General features: G+C 44.1%; 1 protein-coding gene across 1 annotated transcript; it reads right to left on the bottom strand.

Annotated features, from left to right (window-relative positions):
• Positions 1 to 3892: 3892 nt before the first annotated feature.
• On the bottom strand, positions 3893 to 17988 carry PLD4 (phospholipase D family member 4). Its single transcript, XM_030949569.1, has 11 exons — positions 17906 to 17988; positions 14834 to 14923; positions 12860 to 13095; positions 12168 to 12351; positions 11730 to 11850; positions 11245 to 11372; positions 10563 to 10763; positions 9997 to 10136; positions 6893 to 7058; positions 5770 to 5866; positions 3893 to 4500 (listed from the first exon to the last, which is right to left on the bottom strand). The coding sequence occupies exons 1-11, from the start codon at positions 17906 to 17908 to the stop codon at positions 4301 to 4303; spliced, it is 1566 nt and encodes a 521-aa protein (XP_030805429.1). The 5' UTR covers positions 17909 to 17988; the 3' UTR covers positions 3893 to 4300.

The raw sequence follows: 17988 nt of genomic DNA, 5'->3' as shown, positions 1-17988 counted from the left end.
GAATAATAACTTGAGTAGCGTGAGTTACTGACATTTCTGATTAGGAAAATCCCAGCTTAATTTGCAAAAGTTAAAAGTAATCCACTGTCTACTGAGGTGGATGCTTAATGACAGCACAGTTCCTGAATGTAAGGATAATGGAGACTTTTCACTCAAAGTTGAATCATAGAATATGTTGAGTCGGAAGGAACCTGTCAGGATCCTTGAATCCCACTCCTGGCCCTGCATAGGACACCCCAAGACTCCCACCATGTGTGTGAGAGCATTGTCCAAACGCTGCTTGAACTCTGTCAGGCTTGGGGCTGTGACTGCTGCCCTGGGGAGTCTGTCCCAGTGCTCAAACACCCTTTGGGTGAAAAACCTTTTCCTAACATCCATCCTAAATCCCTCATGACTCAGCTCCAGCCATTTTCTCTGGTCTTTTCACTGGCCACAAAAATGAAGAGGTTGGCACCTGTCCCTCTGCTTCCCCTCATGAGGATTTGAAGGCCACACTGAGCTGTCCCCTCAGTCTCCTCCAGGCTGGACAGACCAAGTGACTTCAGCCACTCCTCATACAGTTTCCCCTCCAGACCCTTCATCATCCCTGTGGCCTCCTTTGGATGCTCTCTAATGTCCTTTTTTTTTATTGTGGCACCCAAAACTGCTCACGGGACTCCAGGCAAGGCTGCCCCAGCACAGAGCAGAGCAGGACAATCCCCTCAAATACAAAAACATTTTCCCAGGAGACTTTACTCACTAGTTTCCTGAGCAACCTGAAGTCAGCTCTCCTCCTGTCCAGAGTTGAAGTTTTGCTGTCCCTTTTCCTCCTGTCGAGATTTTAAACTCAATTTCTTTGTGGCTTCTTTAGCCAAGATGGCTGCGATCACCACTTCACTCACAAGATCCTCTCTCCAGAATGACAAGTGCAGACATGCTTCATTATAGTAGTTTTCTCATATTTCTCCATGTTCTTCTTAGTACAGGAAAGCAGACACCGCAAAACACTTAGGAAATGGCTTGTAAGTGAAGTGCACTTTGCTGTCTAACCATCTGTAGATTAAGATGTTCTTCATTTCTTCTCTTCTTCTTATCACAGAATCACAGAATGTTAAGGGGACAGAAGGAACTTTAAAGATCATCCATCTAACCCCCTGCAATGGGCAGGGACACCTTCCACTGGCCCAGCTTGCTCAGAGCCCCATCCAGCCTGGCCTTGAACACTGCCAGGGATGGGGCAGCCACAGCTGCTCTGGGCAACCTGTGCCAGGGCCTCAGCAGCATCACAGTAAAGAGTTTTTCCTTATATCTGATCAAATCCTGTTTCACTTTAAAGATATTTAGACTAGAACAGAACATAATAGAATAGTTAATTGAAAGGGGCCCACAATGATCATTCAGTCCAATTGCTTGACCACTTACGGGATGAGCAAAACATCGAAAAAACATTGAGGTTATTAAGGGCATTGTCCAAATGCCTCGTGAACACTGACAGGCTTGTGGCATTGAACATTTCTCAGGACAAGTCTGATTTAGTGTTTGACCTCTCTCTTGTAAGGAAATGTTTCCTACTGTCAAGTTTGAACCTTCACTGATGCAACTTTGAACTATTCCCACACATCCTAACACTGGATACCAAGAAGAAGGACCTGGCACCTCCCTCCACTTCCCCTCTTCAGGAAGCTGCACCACCACAATCCACCCTGCAACTAAAGGGCAGAGGTCTGTGAGTCAGTGCCCATGGCCTAAGAGCTATCCTCTAAGGATCATGGAAATATCATGACTGTCAAGAAATTAAGTGTACCCTGATATGGCATAAATGGTAGATGAAATGTTTTCTCAGTACCTGGATTAAAGCAGCAAAGGTATCTTTCATCTGTAACAACTGGAAAAGGAAAATCCTGGGTAATGGCAGGAAAAAATGTGAACAGATAATACTAAAGCTTTTGGAACAAGCTGGTGTCCAAGGTGACTTTTTGGTCATGTCAATACTCATAACACCTGAAGCCAGCTGGGTTCTGTCTTGCTGTCACCTGCATTGCTGTGCACTGTAGCCACAAGGCACTGCACCAAACCAAGAGCTTCCAGAGGGGCAAGCAGTGCAGCAGCTCCTCCTGAAAGCCACTGCAGTAAAGCAGAGCCAGTTCTCACACCTTGTGCTCCCTCATCACAAAGATACCTGAGATGAGCTGATCAGAGGAGAGTATGCATACTCAAGAGCCAAAACAGTGACTTTTTCTACACATGAATGAACCAATACTGGCAAAAATCTGAACAGCCTACAGTCAGACTAGAAAAGTACAGAGTATCCTGAGTCAGAAGGGACTCACAAGGTCCAGCTCCTGGCTCTACACAGTACAACCCCAAGAGTCATACCACATCTCCAAGAGTGCAGTTCAAATGCTTCTTGATGTGACAGCTTTCCTGGGGAGCCTTTCCACTGCCCAACCACCCTCTGGGTGAAGAACCTTTTTCTAATAGCCAATCTGCCCAAGGATGATGCTAATAAATGCCACTGGAGGGCCCAGGATACATTTGGTACAGTCCTTAGCTTGGAGAAATCACAATCTAAATGAAAGAGATAAGTGAGAGATGAATGGATATGGACTATTAATAACCCTGTGTCATAAATAGAAAAGAATTGAGACTTAAAACCTGGTTATAACTTACATGTCTAATAGAAAACAAATAAATAAGAATCAAGGTATAAAAAACAAATAAATAAGAATCAAGGTATAAATGGGCTTCAAAAGTCTCACAAGAAAGCAGGGAAATACTCCCAAGTTCCTTTTAGATCTAGTTCATTGTATTAATTGTAAACCCCCACCCCTTCCCATATGTAGAGGAAAACCAACAGTGAAGTCAGTAGAGAAAATAGAAGAGCACTCTCCTAAGACTCAATTTTTCTTTTATAAGCCAAACCTTAACCCACCTGAGGTTTATATGACCATAAGAACAATTCTGCCACCTTGTCCAGAAACTCTGTCCCACTGAACATCTAATCCAGCACTGTCAGATTTAAGCTCCCAAACAGAAGAGAAGGAAGTTTTCTTCCTCCTCCTGCAATAGCTATCCCTGCCCAAACAGAAAACAGAGCTTGGAGTGCCATCTAGAGGAGTGCACTCCTCTACAGAAAACTGTTTTGTTGGTTGGAGATGTAACATCTCAGGAAGATTTTCAAGCTAGCTCTAGTAAGGAAATAGGGGGTGAGAGCACAAAAAGAACCTGCATGTTCCTCAGTATTTTGACATGTATGTGAATACTCCCTAAATTTCAGTGATATCTGTACATGTAACTACATGTCTTAGAAAATCTGCCACAGTAACAAGAACATGTATTTGTAATGATGGATAAGATACTCCAAGGAAATGTCTGAAGAGATAGCTATGGAGCAGCCTGGAAACAAAAAGATGGAACACTGATGGGGGTTATCTCTGAAGTCACCCCGGGCAGAGCTGTGGTGGATGCGGGTATCAGGCACCAGGTGGCTCAGGGCTGTGGCCCCTGAGTGACTGCAGGAGGAAGGGCAGCCCAGAGACTCAGCACTGCTTAGGGCCAGCACCAGGGCAGCCCAGAAGGAGCAAGGAGCCTCTCCAAGCACTGCCCACAGTGCAGGTGGGACGCCCCAGCCACAACAGCACCCAGGTAGCAGCTTTGCCCTGCTCCCCATCCCGTTTGCTGCACAAGACCGACACACAGACATCCAAACACCCCCAGACACTCAAGGTTCCAGGGCAGCTAAGCTGGAAACTGGCCCCAAAGTTTAAATCCCAGGCATTTGTCTCCAGCAGCTAGCCTCAACACTTAGAAAGAGGTATCTCTAATTTCTTCAACCAACATGTATCTCTTATTTCTAAACGCTTCTAAAAATCTGCCCTTGCTATTGTAGGTGATCATATATATGGCTAAAAAGTTAAGGTGGCCAGGAGTTTTTTTAAAATGTTTAAATACTTGTAAGCAAACACTGTTAATGGAACTTTTAGGTTGAAATATATAGTTTCTAAATATAAAATAGCAGGGCAATAATGATCTGTGTCTCTGATGTTTGCTTTAATGTCAGACAGCTTGTCACACAACATTGTATGCATTTCATTAACTCTGCAGTGAGGTAATCACACAAAAAAATCAATCACACACTGACTAGTGGTTGTGCAGGTAGAGTGAACTATCAGAAATTCTCATGTCACCAATGTGGATGCCACGAGGAAGTGATTTCTCTGACAAAGACAAAAAGAAGAGAGTTCCTTGATTTGCACATGAACAAGATTCAGATACATTTTTTTGTTTCTATTTTAAGTGCACATTTCAATTCACTTCAGGTCTAATCCCAGTTACAGTCTTTCTGTCCCTGCACATCTTCCAGATTCACCGCATATTTGGAATTCCAGTCTCGCTCAAAAAGATCTTTCAGCTGCTCCTGGACAGGTTGTTGCCTTCTTTGCAGGTTGGTCGAATTCTGTTTGATAATTAGTCCCACGCCAGCTGTATCAGTGAAGTAGTTTTCTGACCAATTGGAAGTCCCTATGCAATGGAAAAGCAGCTGATTAGAAAACATTCATTTCCCAGTGCTCTGTTTGATCTCTGGGCTTTGTTGATTTGCTCTATGACTGCAAATCTCATTAGGACCAACGAGGCAGCAAAAATCAGGTCACCTCCTTCTTATGCCAGACCTCAGGTTTTGAAATCTTGCTATTAACTGCAACCCTGAAGGTTCATAACCTTCTGATTCATTACAGCCTGTGACAGAATGCACAAATCTACTCATAAACATGGCAATAAAGTGCAATATTTGAGTATTAAGAGAAGTAAAAGCCAGTGTTTGACATGGGTTTCAGTGTTTAAAGAAAAGTCTTTAATTTACTTAATTCTCTTCACTTGTTAAAGGAAAACAAAAGGAGAAACTGGACTCCTGATCAATAAACCCTCGGGAGCTGTTCTGAGCTTGACACGCAAAGCCTGCGTCTAAACCAGGCAAAGCTGGAAATCCAGCTGCAGACATGTCTAGGGCTCTCTCCAAAGCGACCTCAATTCAGACAATCAAGCACTGTGAACAATGCACATTTTATCACTTACGCACTTCCCCTCGTGATCGCCTTAGCCAGAAAAATCTACCAATTCCAGAAGGTGCTTAGGCATGAAAACAAATCATCTGCATATCTGCCTTCAAGTATAAAACAAATTATTAAAGTACTGAAGGCAACTGGGGCTGTAAACCGCAAGCCAGCTGGAAGATCAGGCTATTTGCTGGTGTGTATTGCTGGGAGGATGAGCTGGCTGCAGTGACAGAGCACTTTCACATCTCCTTTTTTGAGGGTTCCTAATAAAAGAATGAAATGTAAACACTATCCTGGCTTTCAGGAACAGCACACAGTTGACATTACTGTTTTCTCATTTCCTTTCCTAGAATTCTGTTCAACAAACAGTGCATGGAATTAATTCCTCCCAGCAGTTCCTCTTTATTAAAGCACTGTAATGTTATGTACTGGAGCACCAGCTACCCCTGTGTCACTGTGAGCACACAGGCTGTGAAATCCCCGCTGTGCTTGTCACCGGCTGTGCACTCAGCCTTGTCACACTCTGCTCCTAATGGCTCACAATCATATGAAATAATCTCTTACTGAACTTGACCTACATTACTTTCTCCCCTTCACATCTGTACTTCTTTACCTAGGACAGACTTTGCTTTATATGGCAAAATGAGGTATTTTTGGTATTGCAGCTGATCCTATCTCAGCCTCAGTCCAGTAGATCTGGGGATACTGTAAATATTTGGAATAATGGAATACGTACCGATGTAGGCTACTTTATCAGTGACCATGTACTTGTTGTGATTCACTCTCCCATGAGGAATGTTTGTGTGATTGAGAACAGGAACAATGAAGAGTTTCTGGGGGGAGAGGAATTAAAAATATTAACACAAACACTAGAGTGAGGAACAGACGTCCTGATTGGACAGTGCATGTTTTCTATAGTTTCAAAGAATAGAAGAGTGTGGGAAGAACAAAAGAGAACATACTGCACTCTGTCATTGAATAGACCATAGAAGAGATTTTACTCCTATCCAAGAAAACTAGCAAATAATACTTCCACTATACATAAAACTGGATAAGCAATTAAGATCAGATACAGAAAATGTTTGCCTCACAATGTTCCATTAGTGGCACAGCTATTATCATTACAGGGCAGACAATTAAATGCAGTTTTAGGCAGCTGTTTAATAGATTGCATTTACCACTGATTGCTGCTCTTATTTTGTGTGAGAATGGGCTGATCACAGACACAAGGGGTACTGTAGGCAAATATAATGCCTAACTTTTTGTGTTAACTCTTACCAAAATCTACATTTCCCTTTTCATTTTTTTTTTCTGAAACCAACTCCTCATTCTGTGGTATTTCTCTGTTGTGATTACTGCATCAATTTGGGAGCATCCACACCATCCCCAGTCCACCTGATGCATTCCAGCCTAATGCCTATGGCCTGTGTGCAATATTTAGTGTTCAAGAACAGATCTTTCTGTACAGGCAGACAGCAGAGCTCTCAATTTAATAAAACTGTTACCAATTAGGCCAATTTAACATATTCCATGCAGGAAAAGGTCTCTGAGAGGAGCACTAAGTTATCATATAAACTCTTACTGTCACATTGCTCAGCAAAAGCAGCTGCCTGGATAATGGCTCACGTGCCACAGCCAGGCACATACCTGAAATCACTAGTAGCTTGAAATAGCTACTTTCTCAAACTTTATATATTGGGCCTTATTTTCACAAAAACGGGAAGCAGTCACTGCAAAACCAGTCAACCAGCTTCTCTAAAAGCTAACATTTGTACGCACAAACAGCAGCTCATTCTCAGAAATCAGTGTGGGGCCATATCCTCAAGCTGCCTGTCCAAAATCAGGGTTCTTTTTCATACCACGTCGACACTGATGTGGGCGTGTGGGTTGTTGAGGGCGCGCAGGGACCTCAGGTAGTGGAGCATGGCTGGGTCAGTGTAGGCCCAGCAGCTGACCAGGAGCCGGACCTGCGCTTGGTGGTTGAAAGCTGCACGTCTCAGGGCATTGTCAATGGCTGGCCAGTACCTGCAGAAAGGGAGGTGTGTGCAAAAAGGGATGTTTTTTTAAAGCAGTTCACTAGAAAGCTGTGAAGTTAAACTGAGACTGGGAGTGATGATGCACAGATGGGGTTTCTGATGTCTGGTAAGTGAAGCACTTGTGGCTTCCCTGGAGGTACAAACAAGGTTTCTGCCTTCTACCAAGTCTGTTCTTCTCACAGAACATGATTTGAGACCTCCAGACCCTGCCAAATTGGGCTGAAATTCATCCAAAAGTTTAAAGCTTAGTAAAGTGCACCTACCCAGATAGACACACAGCGTGGTGCCACCATGCTTATCTCCTTAGGAAACTAAAGATAACAATAGCAACTCCAGGGTAAAGCCAGTTCATACAGTACAAAGGGCAGTGCAGAGCCCAGAGGAAAGTCTAAGAACCATTTTGCAGAATATGGCTTTTTCAGGCCCCTGGAGACTGTTTCTAGTGTCTGCAGTGGTCCTGTGCCATCAGCCAGCATGGGCAGACTCCATCCCTCCCTGTTCTCATTGTGTGTGCCCAAGGTAATGGACACAGCTGTGCAAATCCATTTTCCTGACACTTGTGTTGGCTGTAGCTATGGGGGACATTTTTAACATCCTTCACCCAGCTACACAACCCTAAGAGCTGGACAATGTGCATCCCAGGGCTGGTAACTCCAAACACCCATGTGGCACTTTCATTGCGTGTATCCTAACAAATGCTGCACGGAGGGAGAGGGGCATGTTTAGTCTAGAGGGCTGATAGAGAGAGGTCCAGCATTTGCTCACAGTCCCATGAGCAATGATGAATTAATTTGCCTAACTTAATCCTTTTGGTCTTGTGTACAAAGGCCTGAATTCTCTGATCCTCCCCCGTGCATCGTCCTATTGCGATCAATGGCCTGGCCACGTGCTCTGAGGCTCAGGCTTGACTTACAGATCCTGAAAAGCTTGGAAAATCATGCTATTTGAAATGCAATTTTTGAATGGTTTCAATTTTTAAAATATATCAGTTTCTAGTTGATTAACACTCGGGCATTAGACAGCAGCTTTATTTCTTCTGCCTCAGCTGCTGGAGGAACCTAACCTGAACTAATCAGCTTCAATTCATGGCACTACAGCTGGTTGCTGTGGAGATAGCCCGAGGCCCTGTGCCACTTTCCTTGGGCCTTTCAAACCCTTGTTTGCATCTGATCAGCCCAAGATGTCATGAACTGTGGATTAAGCCTTCAGATGAAGAATAAGGAGCATTAATGCACTCAATCCTAAAGGGGAAAAGAAACTTTCTGGGAACTTATTCCCAGAAAGATGAGTGGATTCTCAGAAGATGAGAAACCCAGAGACTCAATTGTATTACATATAAACTGAAAATCCTCTGAGGTGTTGGATTTATTAAAGATATCCTCCAAGTAGAGGCTAGTCTCAATTTTGTTTCTTGGACAGTAGAATTATCTGCATCTCTCTATTATCCTAAAATCTTCCCCTAACACACCTATGCCTCAGCTGAACAACAGAGGCTTTACACAGTTGTGGCAGAGGGACATGATGCATGGTATCATTCTGGCTAAATGGCAGCCTAGAGTTACCCTATTCAACAAGATGTTGTACATAATTCTTTCACTTGAACTTCTTTCTCAGATTATTTAGCTGGTTGGAAAACTCAGAAATGTTGTAAACAGATAATTCAGAGCACTTGGTTGCACATAGACATCCCAATTCAAGCATATCTAAGAGGATTTTGGGGTCTTAGTGCTGCCCCATGACTGTGTAACTTTCTGTGCTGCTCTGGTTTGGGTTCATGTGCAGAGGCTGCACGGTTCTGCTGAGCCTTGGGCAGTCTCTGGACCAGGGCAGTGTTCACCACACTCAGGCTCAAGGCCAGGCTGGATGGGGCTTTGAGCAGCCTGGCCTAGTGAAAGGGGTCCCTGCCCATGGCACAGGAGGGGAGGAATGAGATTTGGTCTGTAGCCCAAACCATTCTATGATGCTGTGATTACTCCAGATCACCACTATCACCTTATCTCTGAAGCTGCTGCTGGAACTTAGATGGAATTATTAAAAACAAAACAAAAACCCCAAACACCAACCAAAAAAACCCCTCAACAACCGCAACAAAAAAACCACCAACCCCCAAACAAACAAAAAACCCAGAAGTTTCTTTTAGAGGCTGTTTCAGCTCTCACTGCGAAGGTCAGGAGAGTTGAGAACCACCCTCTAAACTATTGGTCAAATGCATCAAGCAAGAAAATAGAGCAGGAAGTCAAGACTCTTCAGAAGTAAAGGACAGCAAGAAAGAAAAATGGGAGCAAGAAAGGAGAGCACAGCAATGTTTTCTCTGAAAAATCTGATATCAGATAAATGTCTGGTGTTCCCTTTCCTCTCTCAATTCATAAAGCTGCTGTGTTGAATTTTGGAGAACGCTGGATCTGACTGTCCCTAGTGTGGCATGTCACAGCTTGTCTGCTGTGTGTAGAGCACAGGAGGGTGTTCCAAAACACCAGCAAAGCACACAGGTATTGGTAATCATCCTTCCTGCAGCATCAGGACTGGAATCACAGAATCCTGGAATTGTCAGGTTCTGGAAAAGACCTTTAAGATCATCAAGTGCAACTCTCAGCCCAGCAGCAGCACCATGTTCACCACTAAACCATGTACTCAAGCGCCATAGCCACAGAATTTTTAAACACTTCCAGGGATGGTGGCTCCACCACTTCCCTGGGTAGTCTGTTCCAATACCTGACAACCCTTTCCATGAATTTCTTTTTCCTAATATCCAATCCCTGGCACAACTTGAGGCTGTTTCCTCTCATCCTGTCCCTTGGTACCAGAGAGGCACTGTCTCAAAGCCTCTCTCCATTCTGAATATTTTCATTGCAGAAGGAGGGGAATCATATATTTTTTTTTTCTTTAAATAGTACAAGTAGCTGATTTGTTCAGGATTGAAACTGTACCTTTTTGGTTGAATAAAACGGCTGGTAGGGAAATATTCCATAACAGAAACATAGACAAACTTCTGTGCCTGACTGATGATACTGAGTATGGCATAGAGGTCATGGGTGCGACCTTCTGGACAAAATGCTGGAGGGGAAGCCTGTAAAAAAAAGAAGAAGAAAACATGTAGATCAGTGGGGGGTTTTTTTTGTTGTTTTTTGGTTTTTTGGTTTTTTTAAATCTCAGACTCCTTTGTGTTTAGATCTGTCTACTTTTCATTAAAATATCACAAAGCACTTGAGATGGATCGCCATCTTTCCTCATGCCTTCCATACACTGCTGGGTCAGATACTTATTTATATATTGAGCCTACAGGTGATTAAAAGAGACCTGCACACTGTTCCTGCCATACAACTTGACAGCTTATGCTGGGTTTATCCCTATCCTTTGAACATCCCAGAGAAACCTAAGGAACAAATTATTATCCACCTGGAGCACAAGCAACTGAGCAGGACTGCTGAAGAAACTTTCCTGCTCAATCCTTAAACACTTTACACCCTGTCATGCTATTTTCAAATATACTTACAGAAAAATAGGTTTTTGTCAATATTCCATTAAATTCTACTTCCAGAGGATGATGTTTGTTAATGTGGGTTGAGTAATTAAGAGGCCAAGGGACTGGAATGGTAGCATTAGGATATCCAACATCCCAATAAGTACTAAATGTTTTCCAGAGGTCTTGGGCCAAGCAGCTGCAGTTATACATCACAGCACCAAACTCTTTCACCTGCAAAGAGAGCAAGCTGTGTCACAGCCCCAGAAGGAGCCACCTCCAGGGGTTTCTGTAGGGGAATAGAATATAAGAAAATAAAGGTAGTCTAGAAAGTAATCTTACCCCTAAAGAATTGCAGCTGGGTTAATTATTAAAGATTAGGAGCAGGCCTGACTTTAACAGGCCACAGCTGTAGCCAATAAGAGTGTTATAAAAGAGTGGATTGGTTGGTTGAGAGGGGAACTGGAGTCAGTTGGCTGCTGTGAGGAGAAGGAAGAGTCAGTGCTTGGAGGAGCTGCCTATGAGAAACATCCAGGATGTGTGAAATCCTTGCATTAAGGAGACAACAATAAGGAACTTTTTCAATGTAATGCCATCAGGTTTCTTTGCTGTTTCTTCTGCTCTGCAAATATTTTACATCATTATGATTTTTCTCTGTTATCTGCTAGGATGTGAATTTTCTCCAGATTTCTGAATACGCAGCAGCAGAAATTACCTGAGATAAAGATCTCCAGTCCATGTTTGCACTACCAATATATATGTGTTTCATGTCTACTATCCAGAATTTGCTATGCAACACTCCTCTTGTCAAACGTCCAAAGTCAATCTTTTTCACATGAGCCCCTGAAGAAAGATGGAGAGGGCAAAAAAGAGTTTACGTACAGCATGGAGATGGTTCCTCAACAGCCAGAACACATCTGCATGTCTGACTCTTGCAGGCAGTAACAACTACCAAAATTCACAAGCGCTCATTCCTGGGAACACAGTAACTTGAAAAAACAATATGCAAAATGTGAACTTTCAGAAGATCCTAAAGAGCATGGCAACACAGAGAGAAAGCATGAACTAGTGAGCAGATGGTGCTTGTCCTGTGAATCCATTTAAGCACTACATCAGAACAGGCCTTGAAGACCAGGTTTCCCACAGATGCCTTTTTGCAATACAGAAGCTGTGAGTGGATCACTGAAGGGAAATGATTACCTTTTTCCTCTAAAAGCTCAAGGTCCCTTGATTTTGTAGCCAGAGTTGGTGAGCTTGCTGCAATATACAAAGAGACATTCTCTGCCAGTAACCTCTCAAACCTCTGCAGAATATCTTCACCCTGTGTGGTGAATTGTTATTTTTTATATTTTGTTACAGAAGGTGTAGTAAGAGATAGGCAAGGGCAGTGTTACTAATGGGTACTTCCTTTGAAGAACCCCAGCACAAGGAAGGTCAGAAATTTCACTTATTTCAGCCTAACTTGACTAAAGAAGGAAAGCTGGAGTGTTGCTTCAGAACAGCATGAAAACCCTCCCAGATTTGCAGGAGGAGTTAAGCAATATCTCTGGGAGACAGACCACACTGCCAGCCTGTCCTCTCCCACATGGACACGAGGAAAAACAACCACAGACGTGCTTGCTGCTGATTTTACCTTACCTGCTTGGAAGAGGAGTCATTGACACCAATATCCTTCCCAGTGAGAGACCAATAGTAAGAAGCCACGTGCACTTTTTCCTGGGCTAGATCAAGCAGTCTTGTCCAGGCTTGGTACAAGGGTTTGGCTGCAGTGCTGTTTATCTCGAAGGGTAAGTCGTAAGGAACATTTTCCACAAGTTCAAAGCTGCAATGGCAATTTTGTGTTGTGAAGCAGGTGACTGTGACCCCAACAGGACACCAAGCACCTGTCAGGCTGCACACTTGGCCATGCTGGGTGTCAACCTCCACAGCAAACAAGATGAGCTGGACAAACAGGCTGGCAGTGCTCTCTACCCCTCGTTTTTATAGCCAGGCTTATATTGTTGTACAGTGACCTCCCAAATTCAGCAGAATGGTTTCTCAGTAGCCATTCTGAGCTTTTTATTTTGCCCTGCCTAAGATGTGGGATGAACATACAAGCTCAGGACTGGGAGCAGAGCTGTGACACTGCCCCTACTGCCCCTCACAGCAGGCAGCTGCCAATTACCCAGTGCCTAAACAGCACCCCCAAATTAGCACTCCTCACAAATTAGTGGTGCTTCATCACTTATGATACAGTGGGAAGAGAATAAAACCCAGGCTGATGTAATCAGTCCTGTAACTATTTCTCCCTCTGGTGATGACTTCTCCATGTGCCATCTAACCTGACTCACCTGCAGGAGTCATTGCATCTGTTGGTGCCCTCCTCAGTTATTGTGGCTCTTGGGAGATCTCCATAGAGCCCTTCTTCCTCTGGGACATCCCTGTACAGTCCTTCCTCCTCCACATTTCTGTAAATGCTGACAACTGCTGCTTCTTCTCCGTTACCACCAACTGTGCTGTCCATACTCAGGAAGTAAAAAGCCATCAGGACAAGACCAAGAGCCAGAATGGCCCCTAAGATTTGAAACTAGAACAGAACCCACAGAGGAGAAGATTTAAGTGATCACCAAGGCATTGATGCACCAGCTAATGGATGACTACCTGTGCAGGTGAATAAATCACAGTCTTTGAATGGGAGATGTGCTTGCAGCTACTGCCAGAGAGTGTTCTTGGGAGCAGGCACTGAAAGTGAGGAATAACTTGAAATCAGAGGATCAAGTGGAACAAACACTCTGGGAAGGAGATATGATCAAATAAAGTGCAACTGGGGGGGAAAAAAGAAAATTTGGAAATGGATTTGTGTTGGTTTACATGAAGACTGTGATTTTAGTTTCATTTATTGGTTTAATTTTTTTGTGCCAACATATCAATCCCTTGGTTTTTTCCCAAATTTTGTGGTTAATTTGACATTGATTAGCTTTATTTTAGCACAGGACCAATGGATGTTCAACAAAATTTATACCAATATCAAAATAGGGAAATTTCTAACACAAGATTAGCTGTGGGATTAAGCCAAGCATTACCATAGAAAGGAAGTTTGTGTTGTCAGGGGAGAAAAAACAGTTCAGAAAGTGTCAGAGGCAAAAAGACATTTTGTGGTTTCTGAACACGTTCCGTTTTGTCTTAAACCTCCCTTAATTGAAACTACACAAATCTCATTTATCCATGTGCACAGTATTCCCATGTCATTTTAGTGTGGTGAGTTAGTTTCATTTCCCTTTTGCTGCACTTTCAATTTTTTTCCTGAACGTAGATGGAAAAAGAAAAGTAGCCTGGCTACATGGTAGCTTCAGATCTGCAGTCCAGCCACTCACGTGCTGAAAATTTTAGCACCAGGCTCTGAATGCTGCTCTTACCGAGCAGGAAAAGACAACCAGCCACACATGCTGATCTATTTCCCCCCAGTAATTGTCATGGCTGGCTCCCCATGGCAATGTGTGGGAGTTGGAACCATCCACCAGCCTGTGATAGGCACCATGGACTTCAGAGCTGAGCTTCTGAGCTCCCAGGCAGGAGAATTGAGTCTGGGGGTGGTCGTGAGGCTGCAGCCATAAATCTGAGCTCCCAAAAGGGCACATGGGAAAACCACACAGAAACCACTTGCCTCTGAAAGTTTCTGTTTCAGTTTCTGTGTGGATAAAGCTTCTTGCTTTTATCCTTCTCTGCTTTTCTCAAAATCTACAGTGCTGACATAGATTTCAGGCAGTGATTTGAATAAAATAATCATCTTTAGGATACCTACTTAATTTTTTGCCCTCTGGCTTGTTCTCCACCTTACCACAAAAAAAAAACTCACCTATTTTCAACAGTTCCACATTTTATCACATGAACACATTAGCAAGACTTAGGTTTTAGAAGACATTTCTAAGGTAAGAAATCTATGTTGAAGTCACATCATGGCTGTCACCATGCTACACACTGTGATGTCCAGGTACTCTGGACATCTGAATAAATGAACAAATGAATATGTGAATAAATGCTGTGCCGGGGTGGAAGTGAGGCTGTTTGTATGAGTGTGGTTTCCTTGCCCTGAGCCAGAGAGAGCTGCAGGATTTATCTCCACATTACTCCCTCTGGGCAAGGTTTGATCAGTCTACCGGATAAATCAATGAGGGTTTTGTCACTCATTTGTTTACAAATGGGATTGAAACCTACACAGTTTTCTAAAATGGCCAATAAAATAATTCTCAACTTGTTATTCCTTTTCAAAAATGTCAGCACAATCTCAGCCCTTGTAAGCAAATGTGGTGCATCCCAATAATTACCGTTTTGACGTCTTTTTCATTGTTCACGCCTAATTTCATGTTGGAGGACTCATCAAACATCAGGGATGTTTTTAATGCTTTTTTCACAATCTGAAAAACAGAAATGTATGCAAGGGGAAAAATAAAGCTTTATGACGACATTTGTGTACAGCCAATTACAGACAAAAAGTGCAGCTTACTGCCACTGCTTTACACAGTGCTCTGAGATTTGAGTATGGGTCTGTGCATCATCCTCCTGTATTATGGGTCTTGAGTGACATTAACAGATTCCAAAGTGACAGAGAGATGTGTCCCCACTGTTTCCCCCCAGTGCTCTCTACACACAAAAATCCCTGCAGTAATTAATGTGTAAACAACTGCATCACTGCCTCTTCCAGCCATCCTTCAACACCCACTTCCATCCTGTTGCAAGCAAACCTATTTGCCAACAAGCAGTAATTAAATGCAGAAGCAGTGGGTGATAGTGTGCAGAGCATCAGCCTCATCCTGCATGTGACTCTGTCAGGCTTCTGCTCTCTTCCTGTGCCTCTTGTCTTCAATGCCAGTGTCTGTTCCAGAAGTGGCTCTGTTAAGGGGACATGGACAAGGCTGAAATACAAACTCCCTTGTTGCAGTCATGACTGTAGAAAATAAATTATCTTCTTTTCCTTCTCAGGCAGTATTTCTCCAATCTTTTGTTACCACCAGCAGAGGCAACCATAAGAGCAAATACTAAAATATGCCAATATGACAGCAGATGGCCAGACAGGGGGAGTTGGCACTTTCCTGTTTTACCTCCTCAAAAACCTGACACATGCCCAGTGGGTCATGAATCATCCCTGCATTGGCAGAGGTGAATTTACCCCACGGGAGCCTGATGACACTTTTCATTCTCAGAAGCAAGAAGCAGATCCTGGGGTGGATGGAGCAGATCTCAGAAGGTGCCATCAGATGATACCTCCACCTGTCCAGTCCCTGAATGCCTGCTCCTGACCCCTGAGCTTTTGTGGCCTGGAGGAGGAACCTACTGCAGTGGTTCTGGATGTGGAGCTTTCTGTGGGTGGCCACACTCAAACAAGGTTTATGCAGGAAGGTTCCTGCCAGACTTGTCCCATCCATCTTGCCCTGTGTTCACAGCTGCTGTCACCTGAACTGGGTGGGCTCACAGTGTCTGCCCTCCCCCAGCAGCAAAGCAGCACGGCCCTACAGATTCCCTGCTGCCTCCAGCTCCTGCCCACTCCTCCTTTCTGTATGGATGCTGTGGCTGCAGGGAACAGGCAGGGGTTGGACACAGCCCCAAAGGCTTCCTCAGGCCACAGGAACTGGTGGGGCTGAACCAAAGAGGTGGAGGATGGACAGGAAGACAAGGGAGGAGGGTCTGAAACAGACTTGGGGAATGCAGAGAGGGATGTGGAAAGGGGGGCCTGGGATCAAACAGCAAACAGAGAGAATGACAAAGATGGAAAAGGTGGGGAGGGATGACAAGGTACAAACACTCCTGCTTAAAAGCATGCTGGAACTGCATAGAAGAAAGCCCTGTTTGCATTTCAGGACGTGTTTGTTGCTATCAGCTGCAATCACTGTAGCAGGGCCCACTTCCCAAAGCAGTTTTACTCACACTTTTCACTGTCACTTCCTTTTGCTGCCCCAGGCTCAGCTGCAAGCCCTCCCACTAGAAATAGTTACAAATGCTGGCAGGTAAACATCCATTCTCCCAGCCCTGGAGAAATGGAGCGGCTGCCAGCAGTGGAGGACAGTTGGCCATTCCCATAGCTCTGAAATCCCAGTTCATGTTTTCAGCACAAAATAAAGACCCACTGTCTTACCCCAAAGAGCTGACAGCACAAGCAGATGGGGGATATAACCCACCACACAGAGAAAGGTGTGTGACAGCAACACACATGAGAGGAAGTGGTCTAATTCCAACCCCGAAATCTTAGTGGGAGGAAAAGGAAGAGAGAGCAAGAGTGAAGATGTGAAAGAGTTGAGTAGAAAGAGAGGCAGAGGTATTTTAAAGGAGGAGATGAAAAGCATCTGACAGACAGCAGCAGCCCTCCAGGCTGGGCCAGGAGAGCCCGCTGAGGCTGCAGGTCACACTGCACAGCTTGTGCCTTTGGCACAGCGGTCCCAGTCAGCTGGGCTGGCCAGGAACAAACAGCCACCACGAGTGCTTCTCATCACAGAACTGGAGCTGAGCGGTGTCCCTCTGTCTCCCTTGTCCCTCTGTCTCCCTTGTCCCTCTGTCTCCCTTGTCCCTCTGTCTCCCGAAGCCCCATCTGGTGACCCAGGCAGTATCTTGGTAAGAAACTGCAGGTGTCAGCGCTATGAGAGCCACGTGATGGCCTCGATGGATGAAGCTTACCAGAAACAACTTGTTTCGCTTCTCTTTTTCAGCAACAGTTACAAAATGTCTTCCAAAAGCAGTGTTTTTCTTAAAATATGAAGGCGAACAGATTTTGTATGCGCTGTGGTAGAATCATCTACCATTTTGTTCAAACAAAGCCCTTCCTGATGTTTTTGGGTGGTGATGGGTTGAAGTCCCACCTGCTGTACAGAAGTTGTGAGAACTGCTCTAAAACTGTTTAATTTTCAAGAAGGGAAACATCACAGACACATCCAGAATTTGTAAGAATAATAATGTAGCAGGTCAGCAATTAACTACAGCTCCCTTGAAGCTTTCAGGGCTCTACCAGCCGCCAGTTTCAATGACTGAATGAAGTTCATCCGAGAGCAATAAATATATTTTCATATTTATATAATAAATATAAAAATAAGAGCAATAAATATAAGCACTACTTAGCATTGCTGCACAGGCTGGGGCACCAGTTAATGCCACTCTGCTGAGTACCCACAGGACACTGCTGTTTGTAACATTAAGGTTGCTTTCTCCTTGCCTCCAAAATACCTCTTGGTACTTCTTTTCTCCACCAGCAACAAATTGTGTCAGCCTTTGAATTTCAAACACAAGAATGTGATTTTTCACTGTACCAAATCCTCCCCAGGAGCTGTCTGAAGCTCCTCAGATGAACAAGGTGCATTCATCTCTCCATGGCCACCCCCCAGCTCTCTCAAGATGAGGACAAAGGTACTTACCATCCTGGAAGGTCTCCCCCTGTGTGGATGCCCCCCTGTACTCTGATGTTACTCCCAGCCTTGTGTACAAAAGGCAATGTTCA

This window comes from Camarhynchus parvulus, chromosome 5, assembly GCF_901933205.1.
Source record: "Camarhynchus parvulus chromosome 5, STF_HiC, whole genome shotgun sequence".
NCBI lineage: Eukaryota > Metazoa > Chordata > Aves > Passeriformes > Thraupidae > Camarhynchus > Camarhynchus parvulus.
The sequence above is the reverse complement of the archived record's forward strand: the minus strand, read 5'-3'. Positions and strand labels throughout refer to the sequence as shown.

What these genes read in the sequence shown, in the direction of transcription:
- PLD4 (XM_030949569.1), bottom strand. An exon ending in ACTGGAGATCTTTATCTCAG is followed by an intron (nt 10,764 to 11,244) that starts GTAATTTCTGCT and finishes CTCTCTTTGCAG; the next exon opens with GTGAAAGAGTTTGGTGCTGT. An exon ending in CCCACATCAGTGTCGACGTG is followed by an intron (nt 5,867 to 6,892) that starts GTATGAAAAAGA and finishes CTCTCCCCCCAG; the next exon opens with AAACTCTTCATTGTTCCTGT.